General features: G+C 40.5%; 1 protein-coding gene across 2 annotated transcripts in view; it reads right to left on the bottom strand.

Annotated features, from left to right (window-relative positions):
* The window catches only part of TAF4B (TATA-box binding protein associated factor 4b), a 76,683-nt gene that overhangs the window by 20,803 nt on the left and 29,697 nt on the right, over positions 1 to 26,183 (bottom strand). Inside the window, exons 8-13 of one of the 2 annotated variants that reach the window (XM_063326751.1) lie at positions 21,083 to 21,218; positions 20,365 to 20,470; positions 14,808 to 14,980; positions 11,978 to 12,108; positions 6,184 to 6,309; positions 5,065 to 5,121 (exon numbers count right to left, since the gene is read on the bottom strand). In XM_063326751.1, coding sequence (XP_063182821.1) covers positions 5,065 to 5,121; positions 6,184 to 6,309; positions 11,978 to 12,108; positions 14,808 to 14,980; positions 20,365 to 20,470; positions 21,083 to 21,218 — 729 coding nt within the window. The remainder of the gene's footprint in view (positions 1 to 5,064; positions 5,122 to 6,183; positions 6,310 to 11,977; positions 12,109 to 14,807; positions 14,981 to 20,364; positions 20,471 to 21,082; positions 21,219 to 26,183) is intronic. The other variant, XM_063326752.1, reaches the window with a different exon arrangement.

Raw genomic sequence — 26,183 nt, 5'->3', positions numbered from 1 at the left:
CTGTAACACTGCATATCCATTCAGTCACTCTTGAGGTCTCAAAGCTAGAGAACGTTTAAGACCCATCTTCCACCTGCAGGTTTCTCCATCTCATCGTACAGTCCACCCAACACTCGTTCTTGGCACAGAACTCTGGCTCTCCATTATCATCTTTTTGTTGTACTTTTAGTCCTAAAATTTCCTCTATTAGCAAGTTTTTAATCCAAGGCCATACTTTCAGCTGGTTACATGTCCATTATATAGTCTCTCAGAAACCTAGAAAAGGCTACTTGAAAATCCAAGAACAGGCTTAATGGAGTTTGGGGTGAGGGGGGCTTTTTTTTTTTTTCCACTAGATACAGTTGCTATCATCTTCCAGCCAGATGGTTTCAGGGTATCTGACACAGTATCTCAGTTGCTCTTTTCTTATGCTCCTTCAAAACACCAAGATGAATGCCACATAAACAGGGTATTGATTCATTCTTCAGTTTGCTCAATATTCTAACGCTTTGCAGGATTTCCATCCCTGACTTTCTGTAAGACTCGTAACACACCACATCTCTGATGACAGCCCTTTGCTATTTGTAGGGCTACACTGCAGGTAACAAAATTTATATCTGTTTAATAATCATGCTTTTTTTTTTTCCAAACCATGGAGAAGCAGGTAAGAAACACTACAGAACAATAAAGATAATATAAATCAGATAATTAAGCAGAAGCTCTCAGAATGTCACTAAAGGCTCATAAAAAGTCAATTGATCGCGATGAGATCTTATTTTGCTCGCAGCATCTTGTTTGCTTTTTTGAGAGGTTATGGTTAACTAGGGAGCTACCTTGTCCCCTGACACAAGAGTGGTCTTAAAGAATTTGAACCATTAGGTCCAGAAGACTAAATACAGAAGCAGCACAAGAGGGGTGCGTGTGTGGGGAAAGAGTAAAAGAACAGCTTGAAAATGTGGGTTGGAGACATTAGGGAGAGCAGCAGACAAAGAATCAGGTTACAGTTACTTGTTATCTGAGAATGAGAGAGAAAATAAGGGAGTTAGGATGGACACATGAAAGGAAAAAAAAAAAAAAAGATGATATTTGAAAGAAGATGCTACGAACAACTAAATTTCAGTCATTACTATATAGCACCCAGTAACTCACTGGAATCATGCAGCAACTTTTCCCCCCCACCCCCAATGTTTTTGATAGGGTTTGTTTTGTCTCTACAAAAAAACCTAGGGTTTACTATTTTCCTCCCAGTCAGTTTATGCTAAAGGTATTGAATTTTCTCAGCATCCCATCTGCTGCTGTCTTGTGACATCCGTGTCAAAATCATAACAGTAAAATGCACAAGTGCGTCAAACAGCCAGGAACAAGGGACTGGGAAGACCCGTGCAGTGGTAAGTGAAGGGAGCTGCTGGAAGAGCAAGGAACGGGGCAGGCAAGTCTGCTGTCCATCAGGTGCTTGCTCCACACGTTCCTTCCCCTAGTTCAAGATGCAGCTGCTCACCTTTATCCACCGACAGACGCTGCAAGGGGCCACAAGGTAAGAGCAGAGATGAAGGCAGGTACTACGGAGTAAGCAAAGAAGCTGTCCGTATGTGCTCAACCCCAGGCAGCAGTCTTGCACACATACAATCTGAAAGATTTGCCCAGCCTCAGCCTTAAGCTTCCTGAAGCCATACTGCAAGCACACTCATTTTTGAGGATGAGAGACAGAAGTACAAAAGATCAGGGTTTATGGTTTAAATTTACAGTACACACTGCTTAATACTGACATTTTTACAGGTCTTCTGGGATGCACTGTTCATATGGCGTGCTTGCGCATTTGACAGCATCCTACACCTACTCAATTTAAGTAAGCTCATTTCAGAAAAGGGATGAAGCCAGAGATAAACTATAAATACAGCTACAAAAATTGCACCAACTGAACATTTTCTTTGTAACTGGAAGCATAGTTGAAAGTAGAACAGGAAATAGCAGAAAGCACCTAAAAAAAGTTATGGTTTAAAAGGTCCTCACATCAGGGACAATGCAAGGACTGTATCCTCTCAGGTTGAAGCAGCAGATAAGGCTGAATGAAAAGCAGCGGTAATTTACCCAGACTTCAGGAATGTCACTATACAAAGAGCTGGCCCATGAGGTGAACAAGGACAAAATTCTTGAGCGCACAAAGGAGCGGCTTGGGGCAAGCCTTGCAGCTGTCTCAGAAGGAATGCGCACTTTCTGTAGGTATTAAAATCTGCTGAAACAGGTGAAAGAGGGAAGTAAATAAAGACTTAATTCACGGCAAGCTGCATAGACTAAGAATATAGGAAAGTAAATGACTTAGCATAGGCGAAGTTTGAGGCAATAGGTCATGCAAAGAGGGATGAAAAGGTCACAGCAATTATGTATAGCCTTTTGGATAAAAGAATCCACTGCCGAGTCTCTGGATGTACTTCCAGCAATGTTAAGATGTTGCCTCCAGCTGCTGGATGACAGCACATCCTGGATTTATAAGTATTCATTGTTAGGATGTACACTCCGCATTTTGGGAAACATTGCTTTAGAACATGCTCCAGTGTTATTACCCCACACCCTCTCCCTTCTCCAGGGGGTCACCATCAACACATAAAAGACAGCTTTTAGGAAGGAAGGCCCATATTCATTCTTAAAGAACGTTAAGGGGATCAGATCAGGCTTTCCTGTGGATACTCAACCAGAGTGGCCTGAAAAGGATCTGATTCCAGCTGACAGAGGTATCAAAATTCCCCGAGTGTGGTTTCTTAGGAGCAGGCTACGCTCACAATACAAGACAGACAGACAATGGTAAGCCTTTTCAGGCTTTCATCCCAGTATACACCATGCTTCTGTGTTACCAGTTTCAGCCTTGGGATATTTGTTGATATTTATTTTGCTCTTATTCCAGCTCTACTCACATTTGCATTTTTTAATGCATATATGTGCTGACCATTTATGTCCCAACTGCCAATAAAGTGCAAAAACTGACCAGCTGCATTTGGGCTCATTTCCACTTGAGACTCCAGTCTCGCAGATAAGAAAGCATCCCTGGCACAGGAGATGGGTTTCCCATGCGGCACATGATGCCTGGAGAAGTTCTGTCTGCCTCATTCTCTGAAGAACAAAGCAGCAGGACAAAGGGCAAGGCAATACCAACACAAAGATCTGTGTTGTCCCACAATGCATATCTGCCTCCTCTTCTTTTGGTGAAGCAGTTGGAGACGGTCACTCTGGGAACAGCACAGCATGGAGAAACATGCAGGACAAGCGCGACAAAGAATGTGTTAGTCTGGCACAAGGTAAGATGCACCGGAGGAGATGAACTCAAGCACTTAGTAGAACACCAGGCGCTGAACTTAGATGCCTTCTCCGCTCTGTTGGCTCCTTTTTTGTACACCTATATGTCACTTTTTTAAAAAGATCTCATAAACAATACCAACCAAACTAAAAAAAGACCCAAAACACATACCTAGCTTCTTACTGTTAAAAATATCCAGATCACAGAATACTTTTCCAAGATCCTACACATTATTGTTCAAAGGAAAACAGAAAAGAAACTGCATGAATGAATCACTTGGCAGTGTTTTATTAAGAGAAAGAACCTCTAGAAACGACCAGATGATGCAGAGGTAAAGCCACCTACAAAACAAGACAAATTAGCATCACCCACTGATTGTTGATGCTGGTGGCACTAGAGGCAAACTGGGAAGGGCTTTAGGGCAACTTTGTACTCACAGATTGTAAGCATAAAGAAGGAGTTATAAGCAGAAAGAAAGAATTAAGAGACAGATAGTAAAGCAAGTTCCTTCTCTGTCCTCTTATTTTACAAATTTCTTCTACTACGGTGCAAATCCAGAGCATTGATTCTAATACTATTTTACTGGATTTCCATTTGTTTTGCCTGGGCTCCTACATTAATCCAAACAATAAGGGCCTTTAAAGCATTCATAAATAACCTGCTGCTGCTGCTGCTGGCACCTAGGAGCCAAGTGCAGCAATGTTAAGCAACAACAAATTTCATAGTTCAAGAGGCACAGTTAAGGAAAAAGGTTGCTCAGAAAATCACTCTCATTTAGCACAAAGATCCTTAAAAATTGCATGAAATCAGTCAAGTAACTATAGAAACCGATTTCTTCAGCTCTGTATCACACGTCTCACACCTCAATTGTCTTTATTATCGTCTGCTGTCAGATCCTTAATCAGAAATGTGAACAGGCTTGATGATTTATTCAGCAGGGAAAAGAATCTGTAGGTCAAGTGAAAAATTTCACACACACATACACACGCACACACATCTTCAACCTTAGGTACTTTCATTTCATTCTGTTCCCAGTAGCTCTGGGGGCAACTCCAGTGAGATCCAATATTAAGGCTCAATTAAAATAAGCTCCAATTAGTGGAGCTTTTTTCTCTCAGGCTAGAAAAGTCAGGAAATGGATATTGGGAAATGTAAAAAGTCAGCTACTGAGAGGAGGCTGCAGACATAAATGAACTTATTTGTTGATTTCTACAGTTGCTATGCAGAGGCCTCTGGGAGTAAAAGCTTAACCAGTCTAAGCTATAAACTAAAACCCCTGCAGCTAAACATGAACTGTGTGAAACAAGGGCTCCATTCCAGAACAGAAAACTGCTGGGCCCAGAAAATTAAAAGCCAGAGGCGTTTTCCATTTAAAACTAAATCCCAGTACCGCCTCCCAGCCAAAGAATTATAAGCAGTATCAGATTTACAAAACGAACAATTACCCTGGAAAAATGTAGCCTATTGTACAGTCCCAGATGCTAAATCTCAAAGTTTCTTTTTTTTTTTTTTTTTCTAATCCCACATTATATTCCTACGAAGCGTACTGCTGCCCGTTTACAAAGGACCGTTTCTAGACAGGACTGAAACTACAAAAATAAAATGTTAAAAAAGAGAGCTCATAATTCATTGACCTCATTTGAAGCACTGCCCTTGCCTGTGGCAGTTCCTGTCCTTCCCCAAGGCCTCTGCAAATGGTATGCAGCAGCAAAATAAACCCTGACCTAATTGCCAGGACAGGGCTGCCAACCTTCCCTCAACACACAAAGGCAAGCATGGTAACAGGAAAGTCCTACCTCTTTCACTTTCTGCTTTAACTGCAGTTGCTCTGGATCATCTTTACTGGAACGGCTCTATCAAAGGAAGAGGAAAAAGACTGAATAGAAATTACTGGCATCCAAACAGCATCGTATCCGTTAAATATTTAATAAATGACAATTTTCTCTGGTGATTGAAAGATTTAGCTCCAGGGGTGAATGCCTCAATCCAGACTGGCTTCCCTCCCCCTCCACGCACACACGCACAACCCCCCTCCTCATCTGGGCCGGCTGCCTCTGCTCTAGCCTGAAGCAAGATTAAGCTGAAAATGATGCTAACGCTGTCAGTCAGGTCCAGTCTAGGCATGATGTTGTTCATGTCAGCAGCAGACACTTAAAAAGGACAGGAAGTATAGAAAAGAAAGGGAGTCGTACTCGTGTAAGTACAACACGATTCTTTCAAGTCTAGATTAGTTTTTCACCCATGGGGCTCCAGAATTCAGTTTAAAACAAAACCAAAAAACCCCAACAAACAGAAGATGATCAAGTCACATCTGATGGAGCAACATCTACTGATTTTACTTTCTTTTGTTTGTTGTTTTTTTTTTTTTTTTTTTTTTTCCCCCCTTCCGTTCTTGAGGGGAGGGAAGGGGGAAGATGGGTACTTATTCTGTTCTAGCAGGGGTTTGCAGATGCAAGGGTACCAGCTCCAAGGCTAGCCCTCTGATCTGACTACAGAAAAACACATCTGGCAGGGTGGTGGATCTCACCAGGCTCCAGCTTGAACAAGCACAACTAAACCGTATTTTCAAACTGTGCCATACACGGAGATATGGAGAAAGACACACCACTTTTACAGCCAGAAATAGAGCCAGGATGGACATTTACAGCTATGTGAATACTTCTTTCATTTCATTTTGGCTGGTAGGAATAATCTCAAAAGAAGTTCACCCCACCACACATCTGAAAGGACTCCTGGTATTTGGTGTTTTTTTTTAACAAATGTAAAAAGCTAAAATCCTCTTCTGTATAGCCTAGGCTATCCTAAACATTATGGATTTCCAGTTACAGGCTTAATGGTTACATTTAAAGCAGAAATAGGAGAAACCTGAAGATGTTCACCAGTCTAAGGGACAACCCTACTTGTGAAGTTCTTACCTTGACTGCTCGAAGCAACATTTCACGTTCCTCTTCAGCCTTTCTCTGCTTTTCTAGGTGATCAAGCTTTTCAAGAAATTTCAGCTGTGCTCTGGTGTCACTAGATACGATGTACCTATCACTCCCCTGGAAAGAGAAGTTTGTTATAGACAAGCAAACTTTCATATACACCACTAGAGCTAATAAACCCAATGGGATCAATCTGGAAAGAACACCACTATTTTTTCAAAGCTGAAAAATGCAGGCTGTTTTAGAAAAGACTTCAGGTGGTAGACAGTCATCATCACATCTCTCCACTGAAGCATGTTCCCTGGCATCTCTGACTAGTAAGACGCTATTGAACAAGTGACATGAACAACATCTAGTCTATATTGACTACAACACCAACAAAGTCTTTAAGTCTACAATTTTGTTTTGAACAGCAATTCTGCATGTTTACTGGATATGTACAAGACTGTCTTCTGGACAGGTTAAGAGGAAAAAAAAAACTAAAAAAAACCCTCAAAAAAACGCAAAGCAGCAGAACATGTTATCCTTCCCCCTTTAAATAAATTTTAAATTTTAATTTAAATTTAATTTAAAAATTAAAATTAAAATTTAAATTTTAAATTTTAAATTAAAACGGTGAAGAAAAAACAAAATTTGACATTTTAAGTTTCTAGTCGTTAGTGTTCTAGTTTCAGCCATTTCATCCAGAATTTGAAAATAAGTGTCACCTGGTATTTCCAAAAAAGAGGTTTTATGGAGTGAAGAACTAGTTATAATGAATCTTGGGGGTAGGGAAAGTGACATAAATGATATATGGTTTATTATAGCTTTAGGAATACACATTTTTGCCTCAGTGGATGCTCTCAAGTCACAGGACTTGAATAGTTTATGTTGAAAGGTGACCTGTGGAAGTCATCTGGTCCAGTCCCCTGTGCAAAGCTGAGCCAGTGAGTACTAATGAATAGTTCCAACAGTAACCGGACATGCATGCATTGAAACAAGACCATGGTCCCTTTGGTCTAAAAAATAACAATCAGTAGTTTCTTTTTCATACTATTTTTGCCCTCACTAAAAAGCCTGAGTTTAGTTTTATTTTAGAGAGGAAAGAAGGCAGAGAAAGGAAAGATTTAAGATGTGGTCAACTTGCAATGAAGAGCTTGTTTTTACCATTCCGCTCTTCCAAAGACACGCCATTTAAGCTACACGTTGGCCAGAGGGCAGTAGGCAAAAGAAAGCAGGGAGCCCATTCTGGATAAGGCACATCTGTGCTACCTGTTTGTACCGCTTTTTAATGTGCATCTTAGAGTCATCATCTTTCTCTGTTACTTTGTGAACTTATCTTTTCCTGAGAAATTTACCCTTGGGCTTTTACCAGCCCAACACACCATATACTTTCAGCAACCCTTCTTTCTACCCTACCCCAATCTCACGCTTTAATGAAGCAACCTTGACACACAACTGTTCTTGAATAAGCACAGCATGTTTTACAACTATATTTTAAGCAAGGGCGTATTTTAAGCAAGGGCATATTTTAAGCAAGGGCGTATTTTAAGCAAGGGCGTATTTTAAGCAAGGGCGTATTTTAAGCAAGGGCGTATTTTAAGCAAGGGCATATTTTAAGCAAGGGCATATTTTAAGCAAGGGCATATTTTAAGCAAGGGCATATTTTAAGTATATGGACTATCAGTGACTTCAGTTGCTAAAGTCTTAGTTTTCAAACACACTATACTCTGACTCTTCTTCCCACACCCAGTCATATACTTTTAAAAGCTGGGAAGAAAGTAAAAGTCTTCTTGTAGGGCACCATTGTCTCCCAGTCTGAATTCTCACAACCCAGCCAGAGCATGGAATCAATCCTTCTTCTGGTATTAAGTTGGGTCCTTTTCAATGAGCCACCACATAGCCATGTATCACCAACTTGTGGCTTGGACCACACCATGCATTGCAACCAAGGAGACTTTCTTTCCAAAGCAGAGTCTGTGGCTCTGTAAAGATGTTCAATAAACCTTTCCCCCCTCTTCTGTTACTGAGATTTCTTTTATATTGCTCCCCACAAAACCATAACACTACTTTGAGTCAGTACAGCTTGTTTTCAAGTAGCAGTTTATAATAATACACCACCATGTCCCTTTAAAAGGCACAAAGAAGAAAGCCATATTACCAGAGTATTATTTTTTCCAGAGTTTAGAAGCGTTTTGCTTTGGAATGCCCAAAGTTGGAGTTAGGTACTTATATTTTTAAAGCCAAATCCAAGACCCTATGCCAGTTAGGAATGCAAGCCTCTCAACCAGAAGCACCCCAATGTACTAACATGAGCTTATATGGGACAAGAAACGGGTGCATTCATAACAGTATTTCATCTCATCAACAAAACTAAAGTTACAAGTGTAATTGAGAACAGAATTTAACTTAGTGATACATAAAGCACGTAACCACTATACACAGTGAGGTTAGATTTGTATGTGCCAAAGCTGAACTTGTATATCTGACAGTTAAAACATCATTTTTATTTTAACTGAGCTAAATTTAACTGCAGTTCACTTGCTATCTTGAAAGAAGCTATTGTTTCCACACAACAATAGCACATTAGTGCATCTATACAACCTTATTATGAAATTCATTCCTCCACACTTTTTTTTCCTTCAGAAGAAATGCACATAGTTAAGACTTCTCCACAGATGTGCTCCAAAGCACAGCCAATTCCTACCAAAATTTTTATGTTAGGTTTGCACATATTTGAAACATGCAGCACTGAAGCAAAGCGTTCACAGGTATGTCTTTAGTGAGAAGAGAGCTGGCAACAAATTCAAGAGCAGTTATACACCTTTGTCTGCGATTTGCAGCTCCCTTCCCAGACTGTCACATACCTCTAAGTGAATCTGAAACCTGACTAAGGCACTTGAGGTTTAGCCATACAGGAATGTATTGCATGTCCAGGGGCACAAAGGAAAAACCCACATACAGGGAAGCTGCACTCCAGTCCACCAGGAAAGAAGTTGGAAGAATCCTACAAAGACCAGTTCTCCCACAAAATCTGAACAGTTCAAGTTGTGTTGAACAGCTTTGCTGAGGACAGAGCAGGAATGCAGGCAGTTGCAGAGACTCGGCTACTAGGTGGGAACTTAGGCTTCGGCATTTCATAGTCAACTCCTAAACCAAGTTAATAACAAAAAGGCTTCTGGTAAGTTACTCCTGTGCTCTGCAGTTTGATGGCAGCACGGTGTGGGTAGGAGGCTGGCTGTTTTCACATCTAGGAGTGCTCACTCCATTACATTCAGAGCTTACCCCTCAAACCAATGCAGCTGCCACGCCATATTGCCCTACAGATAGTGCAGTTCAGGGTTGCAGTGCACTGTTACTGCAGTACATAGGGAAAATGTTTTCATGGCGCAATGTTCACAGCACAGCACCGTACCATACCTCTCCAAGCCACGTTCTCGTGGGCTCCAAACACAGGAGCATGGCAGTCATCTCATGCTGTGTTGAATCCACCCACATTAAAAACATTTTTTTAATCACTGTACTGTTTAGTTGCCATTATTAATTCTGGCCTTGGCTATCATATTACGTCGCGTGCATACTCTCATACCTCAGCAGTTCTACAGATTGTAGGAGGGAAGCAGCCAAAGAACCAAACCCACTACCTAAATGCCTTTATGGTCTTACTGAGGCTCTATAAAGGCACTGCAACAAGAGCCGCAGCACAAAGAGCAGCTTACAACAATCTGAAAGGCTATTTCTACTTCAGATAAAGAGACCACCACGATAGTTTTATCCTAATTAAGCCAGTAACTTCCAGTTACATACTTTTTTTTTTTAATTATTTCTTAAATTTATCAAAACAAGGGCAAAAATTGGCAGGTCTACATGGTGGCATGGTATGAAGGTTTTACCCTGAACAACTTTCTCTGCAGGGCTATCTATCAGATATAAGCTGCAAGGCATGAGCTGAGCAAACTGGGAAGAAGAGTTTTCTGAGTATGATCCCATGAATTATTGGCTTTTTACACCAACTTCTACGCTAACGATAGTTACCTTGGTTTCACCACACCTATCCCTATTACTGTCCGTCTTTTTGTAATGAAGACAGGCCAATGCAAAGCTTTACAGGGCAACTGCCCAATCCTCTTCGAAAGGCTCTTGATAATTCTCTGAAATGCATGGATTGCACATTGCACACGTTGCACCTATTGATAGCCTAAGAGGGAAAGAGGACTGGGGCAAGCACTGGGGGAGATGGAATACCGGACTGTGTAAATATATATATTTATAAAAATGCATAACAGGGCTCCAAAACCCTGTAGGGTTCTGTTCTTGAACTTAAGTTTCTAAAAGCCTGTCAGCATCTCTCACAATATTATTACTCACAAACGCAATCCTGTAGGACATTCCTCTGTAGCATAATACCATCTTCCTAACGGAAGAGGGTACCTGTGCCTCTAGGATTATTATGCCCATTACTTTTTGTTTGTTTGTTTTTGAGAAAAGAGGAAAAGAAAGCAAGCTTATTGCAGGCTTACAATCTCATCAGTGCTTCTGGCAATTCAATCAGACAAAAACCTATCAGTTTTCTGTTGCTTTAGCTCAACGAGAAAGAAATCAGCTCTATAAAGCCCACTGTCCAAAAACATTCCCTTGTGTTCTTCGTGTCTCCAAGACACTAAGTCCTACTGGTTACTCAGGACTTCAGCTTCCACCTCACTTTTGCTCACAAGCTCTATTGGATCTCCCACTTTGGAGAGACAACACAGAACATGTGCAGATTTCTGAAGACTTCTCATAAAAAATTCTATACTACCTCTGTATCAATTTTTTTGTTACTGCATCTTCTTCCAGCAAGGAACAGCATACTCCAACTGCTCCAGACATTACTATAAATACTTGGAAGTTTCCAAATAGTTCCTGCTCTTTACTATTGCTTCTCAAGTGCTTAAAAGCCTATAAAAAGTGTTCGGTACAAAAATAACTCCTACCACATCAGTTAGTTTTCTTGTTAAATTTCATGAAGTATAAAGTTCCTGTAAAAAAAACCCAAATCCAAACAAACAAAAACTTAAGACCTGACAGATACATCCTGCTTCTAACTTCCAATTTTTTTTTCCCAAAACAGCTTGATACTGTTAAAAGTAAGGACTAATATCTTATTATTGAATGACAAAAAAAAGCCTCAAAGAGCTATTTTGGCTACTAGTAAGTTATTGCTTCCCATTTGCACCATACAAGCATCTTAAGGGATACTGGCTCACTGGAACCCAATATACTTTCTATTGAATGGAGCTAATACAAGAGGGAGGGGAGGGAATCTTAAGTAGCACTGGTGGAAAAAAAGTTCCGGAAACTTTAAGATCAAAGGGGTCTCTGCCTTCACACGGAACACTTTCTAAAAATAAAATACTCAATTCAGTTTCCCAAGGCTTTTTACTGAGCCAATACTGCAGTTCCATCAACAGTAAATGCATAAAGCAAACACGAGTCCCTAAATCAACCCGACCACCGAGAGCATTCAAAAATAGCTTTACATTTACCATGCAAGACAGATTTTGTATAACAGGCACCACTTCTATCGAAGAGGAGGCGGAGAAACGCATGCATTTATGCTCATGCTGGGTTTTAAGAGCACCTATCCAAGAAGCTGAATGGAAAACGTAAGGAACAGTTAGAGGCTATGAACAGTTAAAACCAGCCTTTGGTAGATACTGAAAATGCACAGATTGAATATGATATGCCTACAGTTGGAAGAGGTTTACCTTCAAGGCTGCAAAGCAGGAAAACTTTGGTACAAAACTTGCTTAATGATTTCCTTTACCTTGTGGGTTGATACTCTGTGCTGAGCAATTACAGTTAGTTTTTCTAGGAGCCCTCGTAATCTCTCCTGTGTAGCGTGGGAGATCAAGTTCACAACATCAGAGTTAAGTTCCATAATGTCATGCCTTTTACCTGTGGAAGCAGAGAAAATCCATTACGTGTTTTAGTAGTAGCTGATAATTGAAATAATTAGCACAGCAGGTATTCTGTTCCCCCTGGAAGTCATACCCATTATGAATAAAGGTTTGGAGATTATGATTTTCCTGGTAAAGTCACAACTTCAAAGATCTCAGACATTACATTAATAAAACTTAGCCTGGAGCTTCAGAAAATATAGACATTGTTTCACTTAGCCTCCAGAACCACTCTCCTTGCAAGGTCATTTATAGGACAAAGTTAATAAGAACACAAATCAAGCTTCATGTTCGGGGAGGGGGAGAAGTGGTAGCTGTAGAAATTAGTGCCATATTCTGTTAATTCCAGTAATTAAAAAAAATAGAGAATTACATTTTGCCCTTACTTGACACCATGCTTGTTAACAACTCATGACATTTATTCAATGAGCAGGGACGGTTTTTGCAGCGCATTCTGAGCACACGGGACCCTCTCACCTGCCTTGACGGCCCGTCCCACCGCAGCAGCTCGGACAACACATATCAAGTCCAGCCAGGGTCATCACGCCATCACCTTAAACCTTTTCTCTCGGGTTGTCACTGCCTCTCTGTATTTCAGCAGCTGCGACTGAGGCTGGCAACAGCTCCGGGCAAAGCTGTCCCAGCCCCGTGCCCAGACGTGGCCATCACCTCCGCAAGCTTCCCATGGCTACAGGCTGCCAACAGAGAAGCCTTCCTGTGGTTTACACCATCGATCACTCAACACAACTCCACCGAGACAGATGGACAGCAGGAACTTTTCCCTAGTAGGCACGGCAGGCAGCAGTTTCACACGCTTCATACACCGTACCCATCAGAAGAGCTTTTCCTTGCCCCTCAACTGCACTTAGAGCAGCTGTAATACTTTATGATGCAATATACTGCCCACCTTCAAAACTCATTTTGGTATTTATTGCCAAGTGGAGTGTTAAGAATGGATAAACAGTACAGTGTAAGAAACACTAATCACCTATTTCATTTGCCTTTGCTACTTTAACGGAAAGTGAATAACAATCTCGCAAGATGGGGAGAATCTACAATGTTTTCCCAGATAACGATCAAAGTGTTCCCACTGTTTGATCTTGGCCAGTGAGCTTTGTCCTCTACCTTGGCTGAGCACAAAGCCCATTTTGCTCAAGCACCTTTCAACGCTTCCTCAGCAGTTTCCCACTACACTGAAACATCATCATGAAGACAAAACAAATCGCCCCAAACCTCAAGACCTCCCTCCACGCAGACACACTTCCTAAACCAAAGAGGGCTCAAGTTCAAGAGCAGAAGTGTTCATTTTCTGAACTGCTGTACTCCCCAACAGCATTCCTTTCCTTGCCATCAAAACACTTTTCATTTATGACATGAATTATTATGTGGAACAGCTACCATGCCAGCCATGAAACAGCCAGGCTTGTATTTTCCATCTTTCAATGAATTGTCTTCACACCCCAAACCAGACAGTTATTCCAGAAGTACGTTATGTTTTTGTAGAGCTCTTTAATGTTTCTTATACCTACTTCCCATGGATAACTGGTTAACCCTCTGCTGAATTTTGAGAAAAGCTTCTAGGCACCAGTTTCAATGTTTATTTTTCTCCTCTTCCACTAGTAGCACAGCACCTACTTCACTCAAATATGCCCCACACAGCTCAGATGGCACATCTGGCTCACTAGTGTGGGATGTATAGAAGATAGCACTTGCAGGCTACATGCTTGTCACAGGCTAGGTTCTTAGTTTGGACAAGAACCAGTTGCGTGTAGAAAGACTTTGTGATCACACAGTTAAACCACTGTGACAGAATTACGACCACACATATGAACTGCAGGCTTTCCTGAATGCTCAGCGGTAAAACTCACTGTTCCAGTATGGCAAGCTACCAGGCAGAACGTAGGAGCAAAGAGTTGAGCAACATTCACCCAGTTTGCTGTAGACAGCAGTGGTACCAATCAGTGTGCTGCTATACAAATGCACGCTCCCTGCTCTGACATTGCTGAGAGAGTTTCTGTGCAAAATAACAACTAACAGCTGAGATGATACATGCACTAAAAAGTTCCTATTACCGTTTAGTCTCAGACATTCAACATACATTCCACGGTATTATTCACTGACACAAACAGCTTTCACATCTCTTTTGCATCAAATTAACAAAAGAATTTTCCATAGAGGGAGTCATAAACAAGGGTCTGCCCTGTGCATATTGGCAGTTTGAAACCTCTTCCTAATCACATCATCAGGATCTGTAACATTGGTCAATAGAGTACAGATATCTGAACAGACTGAGGAATGCAAAAACTGTTAGGAAAAAATCAGCATAATGCCTCAAGTTAGGAGCTGCAGAAATAGAAAAGCACACTTAAGTGTTTGATTTGACACTAGCATCTATACGGTTGTTATGTGTTCCATTAACTTTAAAAGTAATAAAGTTGCTCAGTTCTCACATGTAAAGTGGCACCAATTTCTTTTTTACTGGTTGTACTTCAATCTATTTCCATGTAAAAAACCTTTGAGAACAGTTGTTTCCTAGAAGAGGAAGTAAAAACTCAGTATAGTTCAACAGAAACATATTAATTGAGATGACAGGTCTTGATAGTTTCAACTCTTCCTTCAAAGATTGGAGGCTGGCTCATGAAGCAGGCAAGGAAATACTACATCCGCACGTATCTGTTATGTATGCTTTGTTCTCACCTATGTTTAAGATCTTCTTCCGAAGCACTTCCGAAGAGAGAAAAGGTTCATCTGCACAAGAGCGGATCACTGTACCAATGAGCTCAGAGTTTGTTGCCAAAATGCATGCGTTCTCCTCATTAAGATTGACCCCAGCCATAGAAGTCACATCATTTATGTCATCTTCATCTCTACTGAAGAGAAAACCAAAGTTTTATGCTTGGTTCAGAATGGATACAAAGAAAAAGCCTCTAGACTACCAACCAACAGCCACATTCAGGTATCTTGGAGGCTACCTCTATACAATTGATGTTTAGTGTGGGTGTGGGCAGCGACAGAGAACTCCTAAAAGCTTTCGCACTTCAGTGAAGTGCCTCTCAAATGCTTGCTTGACTAATGCCTCATTTGCTAGGCATGCGAATCCTTTACATGAAACTGAAATTTTGAGCAAGCTCAGAAAGCAAGGACTGAGGTAAACCTGGCTTAAAAGGTCCCCACAAGCCCCCCACCCCGCACCACTGCTCTTATAGCCTGAAATTTGTTCTAAAACTCTAATTCACCAGGTAGAACCAAGTGTTGAATAAAGCTGAATACTGACTCACTGAAGTTATAAACAAGCCCATTTTCTAACTGAGATGCCTACCCTATGAACTTAAGCTTACAGCACAAGCATATTAGCACAAACCTGATCTTCACTTTTCTTTTAGTGAGTTCCCTTAAAAAATAAGACACAAGCGCTCCTTGTCAGTAGTATATAGCACCAACACACCTTGCCCTTTAAATCAGAACTACCATATGTACGTAGCAGGGAGGATGCTATGCTTCTGAAGAACAGTGGCAGAGCTCTAGTTCTTAACAGCCCTCCGTTATCTGGATTCCACTGTAGCAGCTTTGGTCTGTCTGCATGTTCAAAATAGAAACTCAAGTTTGGTGTACTTAGGGCTAACATAACTAAGACTAGCTATAATCATGGCAAAGCTCACGTTAAACAAATAGCCTGTGTTCCTCAGCTTTTTTTTTTTTTTTAAATAATTATTTTAGTTAAAATACTGAATTAATTTTATATAGGAAAAGTTTTTGCAAGACCTTAGCAATGAAAATGCCAAGTTAGTTTCAATTAAGTTTAGATCATCAAAAGAAAGCCTTTTTTGCATCACAAAGTGACAAAGGCCCTAATAGTGGCTTCGAGGGTTTTGAACCAGAACACAAGTCATCATCATTAATACAGACAGGTGCAAGCACTCAATCTGAAAGTTTTTTGATTCAGAAAACAAAAGAAAGCAAAAAGTCAAACCACACCACCCCCTCCTAAAAAGTATTCACTGGCAAGAGCTGATAAAGTTCATCTTCAGAAAATACTGTGTGGCCTACCTAACTCTAGAACCAGGGTTTAGTCACAACCTTGCCATTCTTAGGTGAAATGGGATCTCTTGGAAGCTGTCTTCTGACTTGCAACAGGTAGAAGCTGAAATTACTACAACATGGGTTGGGTTTGAGCGATACTCAAAAGACACAAGAAAGTGTTGGGATTTTTTCTTAAAACTATAGATGCATTTTCTCCTTTGGGCTTCAATGGGTTTCTATGGCACAAGTTGTCTCCCACAAACTTCTAGAGAGAGAAGCCTGACTAGGAAAGGAGTCCAGCCTTCCCTTACTCCTCCTGCCATTTGTTTGTGTGCCCTCACGGACAGCAGTTTCTATGTGATTTGTTCAGGAAAAGAAGACCCATCAGATTCTCAAACCAGCTTCATTCAGTAAGTCTAGACATCGCTTCCCGACTAGGCTTGTGCCCCAAATCCACTGTGCTAAGAAAAGTGTTACCCCCTTGGATTGTCAGAGTGTCACTGCTGCTAGAACAGCTTCCCTCCTCCTACAACCAGCAACTGAGCAGTTCCAAGCATATACTCATGCTCTATCAGCCTAACAGAGACCCTGATCTTTCAAGAAGTGTGTAAATGAAGCTTCACTGCATGCTAATTGGGTGCTAACTAATCTTCACAAGTACACTCCAGTCTCCTCTTCTTAATGACCACTACAGAGAAGTCTTTGCTGATGGCAGAGGCAAGAATCCCACTAAAGCGCAGTGACTGCAGATCTGCTGATAAAGAAGATTACAAAATCAGCACAATTAGCACCAAGAACACGCATCATAAGCTATCAGAGGTGCAGGTGCTGGAACCTGATGTTACCCCTGTGGAGCTGTTTATGGAATGCAAGTAAGGATGCTTGCACCTCAGGTACAACTGTATAGCATGCAGTTTTAGTAAGTCATTTTAGCTTTTAATCTGGCCACATACTCCAAATACTTAAGCAAGAAGGAGGTAAACTTCTACACTATACATCTATACACCTTTCTACATACACAAGATTCAGTTTTCTCAAATCAGCCTTTATCAGTTTACTATTTTCTTTAGTATTTCCATGCACACAATCTCTTGTGAGTACACACATACAAGAGCTTATATGCAAGTCGACATCTCTACCTGTACTGTTTTTAAGGACCAATTCTAAATTCTTCAGTGAGGGATATAAGTTTGGATTAAGTCACTGAGTCAACTAGCCTCGATGAAAGACTAATTTGCACCTATGAAAACACTGCTGCACTTATTTTACTTAACCCAAAGAAACTATCATTACATTTCCTTAGAAGTAGTGCTTGCTAAAGATGAATGTAAGTTTCAGAAATCATGTTAAGTTTCTACTTTTTACTATTCTTTCTTCCTTGCTGTTCAAACAAGCCTCAATCATTTTAAGTAAGGTATCATGTGCTTCGAGTAAACTATAAAAATCATTCTACTAAAGTGATAAATTCAAAATATTCCAGAGTATATATGCAGACGTTTCTGTTGAATACGGACTTGCTTTCATTTTCAGCAATCCCTCCGTAAATCTCCTCTTCTACACGACTTCCTTTAATGCTTTTTGCACATGATCATGTCACACCCAGAAATCAACAAGAAAAACTCTCACAGCTGTTATAAGTCTCCTGTGATTTAAGCTTATCAGGATAAGGGGGGGAAACGGAACACAGAGTTCTGAGCATTACCCTGCATGAAGTCAGGTTTGACATTTCTACTAAATATTTCACTGGAAAAGAGGCCCAAGCAATGCGGATGCACCTCACATCTATGAATTTGCCTGTATTGGTTGAAAAGTGAGTCTGTGGCACCCTCTGGTGTTCGACCAACGCACACATCTTCCTTTAAATCCATCTTTATTTACTCCAATTTATACAACAGTCAAAAGGAAGACTAGAAAGGCACGCTTAACCCAAACCTCTGTGCACCGTCATGGACAACAACATGGGACAGAAGAATTCCAGTGGAGCAAGAAGCACCAGCACTCCCCACCACCATGGGGCAGGTGGAACAGCTGCCCAGATGTTCTCCACTCTGCTGTCTCGCTCCTGTTTGTCTGCTACTTGAGATTGCTGGTATCTTCCAGACAAAACGCACAAGTCAGAGATGTATGTGCTTTGGAGAACAATTCAATTACATAGAATAGATGCAAAAAAAAATAATAAATTTGTAGATGCAAATGCGTGTCTTATTTTTTCCAGGGTGCTCTACCATGTACTTTACAGAAGTATGCAGAACAGTTTATACAAATTTTGATGCCTTTAAAACAGACTGCCCTTTACAATAGATGCCATGGGGCAATCAAGTGCCAGCAATGCCCATGCTTAGCTGAAATCTTCTCATTTCTAGAAGGGGTTTTTTTTTTTAACTGGTGGGTGGGGATCACCATTTTTTCTACTGCTAATCTCGAGCAACCAAAACAGCCTATTAAAGCGCAGACAAGGTCAAATTGCGGCTTATTAAGTACAGCTTAGCAAGTATTACATTCTCAAATCCTAACCTAACCTAGTGACAATGGCAGTCAGGCTTGATGATACACTGCAATGAGAAGCCACAGTTTGATGTGATCGTACACGTGACACTTCAATTACAAGACATGCTCTCTGCCTATTACGAGTCTCATCACAAAACCTGAAAGGGGGCCATGGTGCTTCTCTCTGCCTTACAAATGATCAGCCAGTTGACAGGTCAAAAAACAGCTGTGCTGGGAATAATAAAAGTGAGAACAGAACAGAGCAAGGAATGTCTATTGCCCCGTCCAGATTAACACTATGTGGTGCTCGACCTTCTTGGAGAATGTGGATGCTTCGTGTAGAGAAGCCAAAAGTTTAGGTACATGCTTGCCCAGTTCAGGTATATGAAGATTCTCACACGTAGTTTTTAAAGTCAGAAAGTTTGGTTATAACAGGGAATAGGAGAAGCACCAGTGATGTATGCAAAGAGATGACTTCTTCAGAGAAGAGACTTACTAGAAAAATTTAACGTGAGCTAGAGATTTCAAGTCTGAATTCTCATTACACTACTTTGAAAAATAGGAACAGAAATCCATCTTGGATCACACTGTAGACACAGAGTTTTGCCTACACTAAGAGCTTAATTCAGCGAAGGAACTTCAAGAACTCAAACTTTTTCATGTAAGACAGTTGATATATTCTGATTGGAAGATCACAAAAAAAAAATTTCTAGGCTTTTCTGTAGGTTGTTTTGTTTTTGTTTGTTTGTTTGTTTCTTTTGTTGGTGTTTTTTTAATGATATTTATGAAGTGATTTTTGCAAATACCACTACGCAAAATTACATCACAAATTATATTCCAAAGTATATGTCATAATAGCTTGAGGGAGCTGAACAGAGCTACTGCTTTAACATCAGCTTTTTATTTTAACTTCTCGCTACCAATGTTTTAAGTGTTCAGTGTACACTGTATGTTACTGTAAAAAACAACAGCTCTCTGTCTACATCAGTGCACACAAAGCTGTAGCTTTCAAGAGATGAGAAGTCAACTGGTCAACAAGAGGAAGCTGTTATGTCTGCTTTTATCCCTGGTAGAGTAACTTCAAGCTTGCCTTAAGGTTTTAAGACCAATAATGCTTACGGCAGTCTGTACCTCTGTTTCAACACCGTATTTCGGATATAAAAAAATAAATTAAAATTCTGCTTTTGAAAAGTTAATCAGTTAACAGAACTAAAAGCTTTAAGCATTCTTGTAACCTAAAGGCCTAGAGAATACGCCAGAAGCCATAATTAGAGGTGTAGTCAAAGACTTTCACCTTTACATACAGGAGGAAGCTCATAAGAGGAGCTAATAAAAGATTTCATAATCCAGCACAGAGCTTTAGACAGGTTGTTACCAGTCAGTCCAAGTAACAGTTCAATACTATCTTGAGGTCTGTAAAAAACAAGAGGTTGTATCTGACTTTGCTTTAGATTAGTTAATGGTACTCACAGAATGGAGATCAACAAGTGAAAAACTAATCCACACTGTTTGTATAATTACTCTTGTGACAGCACGATGAAAACCCAACCTCATCAGGCCAGTTTTCTTATATTATGAATAATTAAGATCTGCTATGAGGTCAAAACTTTTAGGTTCCCCTGTGCCAAAAACTACCTATCATAAACAAGTTGCTAAAGAAAGTTGCTTTTATTTGGGCTCTGTTCCCACCTCCATACTTGCTGTCTGTTCCTTCCTACAGTAAACTTCTGATGTTGTTTATTGTTACCTGAAGGATGTTGCTCCATTCTCTTTTATTTTAGCTTTCTGAACAGGAGATGTTTGAAGCGACAGAATTTTATGTCCTGGCAGGGTAATTTGTTTCAGAATGGAACCTAAAACAAAATAAAGAACATGACATAGCAGAAAGCAAAACGCTAAGACAACTGTTTAATCAGTTCATACTTCTAGCAAATGCTACTGCAGACTCAGTAACAACTAATTAGGTCCATTTGGAAACCAGATACTCTAGAGTCTTACATTCTGCATGTACTGTATGGACAAAACCCCTACACGCTCTCAGCAAACACCTTCCACTATGCTGACCAGTGAAAGGTTTTAGTGAAAACTGGCTGGCTGAGACAAACTCACATCATGCATCGACCTGGACCTGTTAAAGGAAAAAAAGCAAAGTCTCACGAAGAGATTCTCAAAAGCATCACGGTTTAAAGGAAGTTTACTGCAAGGAGCTTACTCACAGTATTTTAACAAGTATAAATATTTGATTGACATGCTTTTAACAGGTGCTAGAAGTAGACATGGCACTGAGTTTCTTATCAGAACTCCAAGCAGGCAGTAAAAATGTTTAACTTATCGCACAGAGCTGGCTGCTCCCGACAGACAACCACCATCAATTCACTACAACTCCTACAATCTACCAACAGCCTGCACTCATTTCTATACCTCAGCAGTCCTCTCCCTCCTCCATTAAAGAGGTTACACTGTACCTGCAGGAAATTGGTTAGTTTGAACAAGTGTATTCAGCGGCATCCTTTTCTCAGCAGATGTCTGTAGGGTCAGCGTTGAGGGTTGTGGGAGTGTGGATACTTGCTTTACAATGGTTCCTGATGGTTGCTGGACTACCTGGAAGTGGAATATCCAATATCAAGAACAGCTAAACATAGAGAGAAGTAAACAGCATCAATGTGTTCAGCCAGCCAGAAGTGGCACTAGGCATGCATGCATGTCTAGCTTTCAGTTTAAAGTAAACATGCGCAGAAATTTTTTTTTTTTTTTTTTTTTTTTTTTTACTTCATGACAAGAAACAAAATCTTAACAACTTGGTGGTGAGCTTTAAGCTCCAGCTCATTTAGCAAGCTCTTCGGGACACTTCACCCCTACGCTCCATTGATAACTGTATTATACAAGTTTCAACGAGGACTACACAATACATTACACTAAGAGGCTTTCCTCTCTGTAAGTCTTGCTTAACAGACTAACAATTGAATATTGAGTCTGCCTGGCAACAAGTTCAAAAGGGCAGCTGTCACATACACATAGTTAAAAAGAGAGAACACCAAAACAAACAGTTTGAAATCTTGCATGAAATCCTTTTCCTGCCAAGGATTAAGAGTATACACTATAAAGTTACTAACGCACTTTTGGAGCTGCAACATCAATTGTAAATTGAGATGCTGAGTTTCAAAGTGTTAAGCAAAAGTACACTGAACACATCAGTTCGCAGGAACATGAAGTACCAACTAGCAACACCTATAGCGAGTAGAGCCTCCGCACAGAAACATCAGTACGCTGCTGAAGGGTAAAAAGGAAGGGGGATGATAGTTTTGTGTAAAGAGGCTCTTGAAAGAAACAAAACCAGACAGCAGGATGTCATCACAACACAGACCTAAAGGCACAGCCCATAAATACTAATTCTTCCTCTTCAGGGGTAGCTATTAAAATGCAAGAAAATAATAAAATTGCAGCATCCCTAAAAGTGTCATTTCTAAGCCTCCTAGCTAGCAGAATGTGAGCTGCAGCTTTTCATACATCTTTTGGAAAAGTTCTTCATTCCAAGTAGTAGAAAGATGTGCTTGTACCAAAGCACAAGATTATCAACACCTTCAGATTGAATCCTACTTTTTTAGCAACAAAAAGCTAATACAAAGGAATTTTCAAGGTAAAGAAACCACTTTTTCTCCTCTATGTCTTTTATTCTAACTTCAGAAAGTCTAAAGACTGCTTGTACAGCAACACTGCACAAGTTTAATTAAATGAAGAACTGACACTTATTAAACTTCAGAAATTAGGCTGTGTCCTTCTGTCATCTAACTTCATATTTATCAGTAAACACCATGAAGGTTAAGTGTCCCACATTCACAAAAAGAGGTACTTTGCGTATCAAATAGTCAAGATATGTCCCACTCACCCCCCATACCACTCTGCTACTAGCGTCGTGGTTCAGCATAGCAGCACTAACATTGAACAACTGAGCTGAAGGCAGTGTTTGAAAAACAACGAACAGGCAGTTCCTGAGAAGAAACACAAGATCCCTATCTCCCAACTTTTTATGCAGAAGAAAGAATGACGGGAGTACAGGGATGGACTGTGGAGAGAGTCAAGGCTCACACAAGCAGGGCTGCCTCGCGAGCTGGTACACACACTAACATTTGGTTCAATGTGTTTTTATGAAACCACAATCTGATCTTTCTGAAAGATCCAGCTTCCATCTGCTGGAAGTTGAAATAATGTTAACAGCATCATTTATATGTTCAGATAATCACTGAACCACCAACCAGCTTGGATAAACCTGCAACCACACTGATACGCACCTTGAGATCCTCCCTACCACCGGCAAGAATGATGCTTCATCTTCAGCATGCAAAACTCTGAAACCAGCACAGGAGGAAACCTAAAGCATTCAAGGTGAAGGTGCGGCAGACAAGAAGAACAGCCAGTGTTAAATCAACAGCCTAGCTGGAGATTGGGAAGTCAGTCAAGTAACTGAGGAGACTAGATCAACGAGAAACAGAAAGGATGTGTTGGCAGTAAAGCTGAGTTTGTGTTTGCTATTCTAGCTGCTAGACTAACAAAAGCTGGAAGTCCTTGGGACTTGCAACAGAACAGGGCAACAATCCTAGAAATTTCAACAAGGATCTAATGCCAGAAAAAAAGTATTACAAAAATAGATAATATCTGTAAGAGAGCTATTGCCTCTTTTCTTCAGGTTGGCAGCAAGAAGTAATTAAGAAAAGGGACTGTTCCTTTGTGCCACGTTAAGTAGGTTGACAGAGACATCAGAATAAAAAGCACGAACATTCTTAAAGTAAAAAAAAGAAAGCAATGTAACATCCATCTGACAGCACAGGCACAGCTGCCTGAGAGAGACTTTGATTAGCCTTACTGGAACCTTTTCTACATTCATAAAGCAAAGTTCAGAGACGAGCAGAGAGATGGTAAGGTATCAACACACACTACAAGCAATATTGCTTCATGAAGGAAGCCTCACCAGCTGAATGCAAAAGCATACATCCAGGACAAAAAAAACTCTTGAAAAATAACAGGAGATTTTCTGCTCAAGAAAGCTCAGCTCTGAGGGGACCTGACACTAACAACAAGTCACTAGGAACAAGTGGTTGGAACAGCACGAGCACTTCACTTCTTGCTTCAACCACTAGCAATGTCCAAGGAGCATGTCTCACTGGTAATTGCAGGAACTACACCATAAAAATTCTTGCTTTTTATGCTTAACATGAAGTTGTGGTCTCACAGCAGCTTTCTCACCACTGGAAGCAAGCGGTTGGTAACGTAAATTTTCGTTTATTGTGCTTTAACAAGAGACAAAGCAATACTACAGCAAGATGAGCTTTCTTTGTAAGATGAAACTTCTGTGTGTGCCAATGCCCTTAAATGAATCTGTGTTAAGGAAGTCACTGAGAGGGAACCCTGTCCAACATCCAACTCTCCCCGCACAGCCACGTGATCAACCCCAAAAGCATCCCTGAAGAACTGGCCCCTCTGTGTCCACCATTCAAACCTCGAGTTTCGATAATCATGCCACAGAAAAGACAGTTACATGTTGCACCACACTAGTCACAATTTTGATATTAAAATACTGCAGTGTTGCATTCTTAAGCAGCACCAACATTACATCGGAGCTGGCACATGAAAGTCCACTTTACATTCCCAAGCACAAGAGACCTAAATTAGAAATGGGCATGCAGGGGGAGTGTATGGCATCAGATAACCCTGAGGGCTGGAAAGGGAAAAAAATTGCTGGCAGCATTGTACGGACAGATTTGCACAGCTGGCACGTTCTTCCTTTCAGCTGGCAGCAGCACTCTTCTGTTAAGAGAGGGGAGGTCCAGATTTGTTTTCTTGTGGGAGGAAAACAGACCCTCTGTCCGTTCAAGGAAATGCACTAGGGAAGCCCTAGAAGATGCAGCCGCTTCTATGAACTTGCTCTTTGTGCTAATAGGTTGTCTGAACAAACACCAAGCTCCTGATACGGCTAAGCTGTGAAGTGGTCAACTCAGCCCTTCAACTAAGAGAACAAAATTAAAAAGGTATTTTGAAGAGCAAGTCTTTTAATCACTGTGCCTGGGATCTACCCAAATGAGGATAAAAACGTGTTTTGTATGCAATTCAATGCACGTAAGGCATTGAAGAAGAAAAGCAACTGCAATAGGCTGCCACACAGCAGTAGCAGAGGAGGCAGAAGTCATTTCTTGAGTTCACCAATATCACATTCAAGAAGTGTTTCGACTCCCTAGTGTACAGTTAAGCTTCCTCGTCTATTTGTACAGATGGCCAACCTTTCCCCTGGATTACATGGCTTGCTGTGTAGCCAACAAACTGCTCTCCAGCCCTTCTACAACCTAAGAAACCCTCATTTTCTTCTGGCTGGAATCTCAAATTTAGTCCTTAAAGACAGTAAGGGTACCAATTCCTTTTCCAATTTGGCTTTAGCTGCTATCATCAAAGACTGATAGTGCATATGCTTGATAACTGTTTTTAAACAAACCCACTCGTAAAAAGGATGCCCATCCCCTCCATATAGTTGAGGGCTTTGTTCTTTTTAAGCAAGTCTGAAAAGGTGAAAAGCTGGTAGCGTAAGCTCATTAATTTAGAATGCAGGATTCTTGTATTACATCCACCTTATGCACTTTGAAAGGAAGAAAACTTAAAAAAAGCAAAACATTTTAGGGGTGTGAATACTGTTAAATCAAGTATACTCAATAAACAAACTACAAAGGAAATTCACATACTAGATGACCTACTATACATGTGGAAAGTAAATCTAGCTTCATAGGAAGTCTAATGTTTTCCCCTCTTTTTAAGGAAAAATCTTTAGAAGGAAGTCCTCGATTCAGTAATCAAGTTCTTGATCTGCCAAAGGTAGACTATTCTCTCAAAATACTTGAGAATGTTATTTGCAGGTAGACCAGTCAGACAGCATATTACTCAGTATCTCAAACACCCATAAACCAAACTTAATGTATTTCACAACGTTGCTCTTTTGGGTATACCTGCAATCCACAGTTTGTTGGTATTTAAAATTAACATTAGCAAGAAGTTAACCTGTGCCAAGAAAAAAAAAATATGTTAACACATTGCTTCTGAGGGTATTGTTTTAATAAGACATTTATTCCTCCTGGAATTTGTTAGCTAATGAGGCCTGATAGAAAAAGCTCACTTTTGGATGACTTCATAATTAACATGTCTTAGTAAATTTGGAGGTCGGAACTCTGCTCTGAAAAGCTCCTTGAGCTAGTTCATACATTTCAGTTAACATATCACTAAACATCATCAAACCACCTGTGCCTGCAAAGTATCCAGGGTAGGAACTACCAAGGTAGACATACTGGAATCCCTAGGGCTGTGCTTGAGCTAGCCACCAACAAGGCATCTAACAGTAATTAATATAAGCATCCCATGAGCAATTTCTGTTTCCTGCCTTTTCTTCCAGATGCCAACCTAGCCTGGTGGCATGCATATCAGGGGTCAGAACTCATGTTCCCTTGTGTCTCAAGCTGGATGTTCAGTCTAGTTGAACGGCGGTCAGCATGCCTTGCAAGAGACTGAGCTTACAGCTTAGCTGTTGATTCA

Source organism: Chroicocephalus ridibundus, chromosome 2 (assembly GCF_963924245.1).
Source record: "Chroicocephalus ridibundus chromosome 2, bChrRid1.1, whole genome shotgun sequence".
NCBI classification, from domain to species: domain Eukaryota; kingdom Metazoa; phylum Chordata; class Aves; order Charadriiformes; family Laridae; genus Chroicocephalus; species Chroicocephalus ridibundus.
This window is presented reverse-complemented; position numbering and strand designations above follow the sequence as displayed.